A 4,723-nucleotide genomic window follows, 5' to 3' on the forward strand; every position below is an offset into this window, starting at 1 on the left:
TGCTATGAACATAGTGGAGCATGTGTCCTTTTTACCGGTTGGGACATCTTCTGGATATATGCCCAGGAGAGGTATTGCTGGATCCTCCGGTAGGTATTATATCTTATTACAGATCATAAAGTTCTGCTGTTTAAAAATTCTTGGTAAGGGACTATAATCACTACCCATAATGTGTTAATTCTCCTAATGAGTTTGTTGAGATATAATTTACATGCCAAAAAGTATTTGTATACAGAGGTGTGTGTACCACCATAACCCTTAACTTCTGAATGTTTTTGTCACCTAAAAAAGAAACACCATGTCCATAGTAGCCATTGTCAATTACTCCCCTTTCTAAGTCCCCAAGAGCTGCCAACCATTAGCCTGTCATGTGTGGCTGTGCATTTGCCTCTTGCGGACATTTCACAGACGTAGCATGATACAGTATGTGGACTGACATGTCAGACTTTTTTGATTTAGGATAACATTTTGAAGTGTATTTATATTGTAACATATATCCATGTTTTATCCTTCGGGGGAAATAGTTCTCTGATGGATATAACTTTGTGGTGTTAAATTATGAGTTTTGATACACATTTGAAAAGTTCCATTGGTATGGAATGGAAATTAATTTTTGTGCTTTATCATTTCTGTCCTATAATAGTGGATTTTTTCCTTTATTGGAGTTTCAGTGTTTTTTATGGAATGGTTTTATTATTTTGTTGTGGATGAATTATGGCATGACTGAAACTAGGCTTGAAACAACTTGAAGGTTTTGGACAGTCGGGGTTCTGTTTGCTTTCCTTCTCGCAAGTTAGCTTGGTGAAAACTAAAGGCATGTCTTCCCTCAGGCCATTAAGAGTTGCTTCTTTGCATGGACTGAGTCCTGTTTGACAGTATTTACTCTGGACTGACTTGGACTTAGGCCCTTGTCTGTCTCCGGAGATAGAAGGTGATCTAAAGTGAGTAGTAGGTCTGTGCCATTATGGAGCATGGTCCTGTGGGGGATAAACATAAGTCATACAGAAGCCTGGCACGGTGGCGCACGACTTTAATCCAGCACTTGGGAGGTAGAGGCAGGTGGATCTCTGTGAGTTCAAAGATAGCCAGAGGTACCTAGTGAGGCTCTGTCTCAAAAAAAAAAAACCATAAGCAAATATCCAATTACATTTGTGATTAAATGCTATGAGGGAGTACTTCAGAACGACAAGGATAAGTTTTGGATGAAATTTGGCCTGGTTTAGGCAGTCTTCTCTGACATCAGTGTGTATAGGAATCAAGTCGGCTAAAGCTGGCAAAGGTGAACCGGGATATGTGGGATACAACAGCGTTATGCCGTCGGGTCTGCAGGAAGCAGCCTTAGACTTCTCCTCAGGAAACAGTGTATTGCTGCACATGACATCTGGGGCTTCAGCAGAAGCACTTAAACTGAAGGTAATGGCTAGAGTCTGGGATCTGCAAGTTCTTTCCCTGGCTTTCGGGGCTTGGCTCCAGTGGTGCCCAACAAAGCTGTTGGACAGGGTGCACATAGGTGGCCTCTTATTTATCCTGGACTTCTTTAGTACATAGTATCTGGATGACAAGAGTCCTGGGCACTATACTGAAGAGCCAGGAGGCAGGAGGCAATATTCCCTTTTCGTAGCTTAGGCTTAGACATCAAGCTGGGTACACAAAGCCCCACTCTACTTGAAGACCAAGGGAAGTAGGGTTTTTGATTATGAGAGCAGCAAAGTGGTAATTCAGAAGTATTCCGGTGTTGTGCCTCTCAGGAAGCTAGTAGCTCTTAGAGAAACAAGAGTGCAGAAATCTGGAGAGGGAGACAGAAGATAGGTCATCCACAAGGCCTTGGTGAACATTTAAAAACTGCTTTTAAGGACATCAAGTATTCTGAGGTTAGCATTAGATTTGTGGTTTTTAAGGTCAGTGTGGGTGGAGGGTTGTCTGTGGCCTTTCTCCACCCTACCCCCCACCAGTTAGGAAGCATCCAGGAGTATTGTGGGTTAGGAGGTGGCTGTGGAGACAGAAGTGCATGGAGTTGAGAGGAGTGAAGGAGTTTAGGCAGAATGAGATCAAGAGGGATAAGAAAACAAAATGTTAAGTATGCTCTCCTGGTTTCTGATTTGCTGCTCAACAGATGGGCCATTTGTGAGCATGAAAGACAGGAGAAGTGGACTGGAATAAGGAGAAGCACATGAACTTGGTTTTGGAACACATATTGAATTGGAAAAGATATTAAAGAAGATTCTCTTGTGAGCCTGTAGGTCAGAAGAGAGACCGATGCTGAGTTAGAAACGTATGGATCATCTGAGGCTGGTGAGAGCTCAGCTGGTCAAGAGTACTTGCTGCTGCCTTGCCGAGGACCAGAGCTTAGTTCCTACCACCACAGTGGGAATGCTAGGACAGCCTGTTAACTCCAGGGAATTCAGTGTTCCACATGCACATAATACACGCACGCACACCTTTACAAATCAAAAGAAGTTTATGAATTGTCTATGGTTCATAGTGGAGATTTGGAGAACAGATAAATAAATATGAAGAGAATGGCTGGAACAGAGAAAAGGCTTGAGGGACTCACAGTTGGTGGATAAAGGAGAAGGGTGAAGAGAAGGAAAAACCAGACCTTCAGGTAGGCATCGGCAAAGGAAGAAAAACCTAGCCTTTTTTTTTTGCTTTTTGTTTTTTGAGACAGGGCTTCCCTGTGTAGACCAGGCTGGCCTCAAACTCAGAAATCCACCTGCCTTTGCCTCGAAGGTGCTGGGATCAAAGGCGTGCGCCACCACTGCCTGGCAAAACCTAGCTTTTTAAGAGAAGTGTCAGGCAGAAGATCAAATATTCCTGAGAAGTTTGGGGGTAAAATTGAAACATGGTTGGTTTAAAGCTGTGTAAAGTTCTGTTGTGGGCATAACAGCAGTCTTTTGGGGGAGTAAAGACTTTGGGATCCTGATTGGGGATTATCAGTAGTTCTTGTCAGTGCCACGTGGGGAGATAAAAACAGCAGGCTAGATGCCTCCTTCAAGCTCAGACTCATAGGTAAAAAGAGAAAGAGCAGCGTGGCCAACAGTGATGTAGTTTTAATATTTTATAAAGAGAAAATGAGAATTCAAGGGAACGATAATCTTTGAGAGGGAGTGGGGATATCAGAATGATAAGTTGAGAATTTCTGGAGTTTGGTAAAGTAATTTTTGAGAAAGATGAATTCACACTATTGGTATACATAACTACCATCGATTAAGTATCTGCTCTGTGTTAAATTCTGTGTACTTTGGGGGGGGGGGTCACTAATTGGAGTGCTGCTTTTTTTTTTTTTTTTAATGCTCATCTCTCTTTTTCTTCTCAGAAGAACGATGAAAATGGAAATTGCTCAGGAGAAGGAATTGAATTTCCTACAACCAATTTGTATGAGCTGGAAAGCCGCGTTTTGACTGATCATTGGTCTATCCCGTACAAGCGAGAAGAGTCACTAGGCAAATGCCTGCTGGCTTCCACCTACTTAGCAAGACTTGGTAAGCAAGCTTCCACACCTCAGGTGTTGGTTGCAGGACACGAAGTTTCCTGTAGGTCAAACACAAATCGTTGTCTGTGACTTTGGTCACACCATTTATTTTCTCAGTCTTTGTCATTCCCCGTGGGACGATAAAAGCTTTGACTAGATCAGCTGTTTTCATTTCTAGTAGAGCATAAGATTACTTATAATATAATTGAAGAGCTTTGTAGAGACAAAAATTAACTTTTCCCCTAGCAGCTTAAAGCACTTCATATTTGGACTCAATTTAGGGCTTTTCAGAGTAGGAAGAGTTTGGCAGTACACTTCCCTAGCATCTGTGAGACCAAGGCCATGAGAGAGAAAGGAAGGGGTGACGGGGACAGGAGAAATGCATAGTTTACTATCATGATTAAATGTAAATGCATCAAAAGAAATATTTTGACTAGGCCTAAGTTTAATCTCGGCAGACATCTATGGTGCATTTAGTATTGATTTCCCAACACTGGCATTTATTAAGAGCCTGTTAGGATGCTAGGCAGGAATTCTGGAAAATAGAATTGTTTATCAATATTACCAATGATAAAATTCATTGCTGGCATCCTGGACCCAGTGACCTACCTCTCAGTAGGTAAATGCCCTTGCCTCCAAGGCTAACGACCTAAGTTTTAACACTGAGATCTAGATAGTGGAATGGAAGGAGCGTTCTGTTCCTGAAAGCTGTCTTCCAGCCTCCATACACATGCTGCTCATGGGAGCCACTGTGACATGGAGCCATTAGACTGTCCATTTCAGGCCTAACTCGTGTCTGGCTGAATGCTATCATTATTTCTCAGCATACCCTGACAGCAGAATACATGTCTGTATTTAATAATTGCTTACGAATCAATGCTTTGAGATAAAGGTCTATACGTATTAATTTAGGAGAAATAAACAATGCCTACAAAAAGCACTTGAACCTTACTTAACTTATATGTTCTTATTTGTTTAACCAAGGTCTTTCAGAGTCTGATGAGAATTGCAAAAGATTTATGGAGCGGTGTATGCCTGAGGCATTTAAGAAGGTAAGGAAGTGTATTGATTTGATTGCTGGTAAGGACTAAGGTAGTGACCTTTTTGGTTTTAGTTTTAGGAACTTATGCATATGTAAAAATTTATGCAATCGGGGCTGGTGAGATGGCTCAGTGGGTAAGAGCACCCAACTGCTCTTCCGAAGGTCCAGAGTTCAAATCCCAGCAACCACATGGTGGCTCACAACCATCC

At 42.0% G+C, this 4,723-nt stretch overlaps 1 protein-coding gene across 1 annotated transcript in view; it reads left to right on the forward strand.

Annotated features, from left to right (window-relative positions):
- Usp24 (ubiquitin specific peptidase 24) overlaps window positions 1–4,723 on the forward strand; it is a 126,111-nt gene that overhangs the window by 27,303 nt on the left and 94,085 nt on the right. The window contains exons 2-3 of the mRNA XM_021159480.2: window positions 3,317–3,482; window positions 4,457–4,524. Coding sequence (XP_021015139.1) covers window positions 3,317–3,482; window positions 4,457–4,524 — 234 coding nt within the window. The remainder of the gene's footprint in view (window positions 1–3,316; window positions 3,483–4,456; window positions 4,525–4,723) is intronic.

The sequence above is a fragment of the Mus caroli genome, chromosome 4, assembly GCF_900094665.2.
Source record: "Mus caroli chromosome 4, CAROLI_EIJ_v1.1, whole genome shotgun sequence".
NCBI classification, from domain to species: Eukaryota; Metazoa; Chordata; class Mammalia; order Rodentia; family Muridae; genus Mus; species Mus caroli.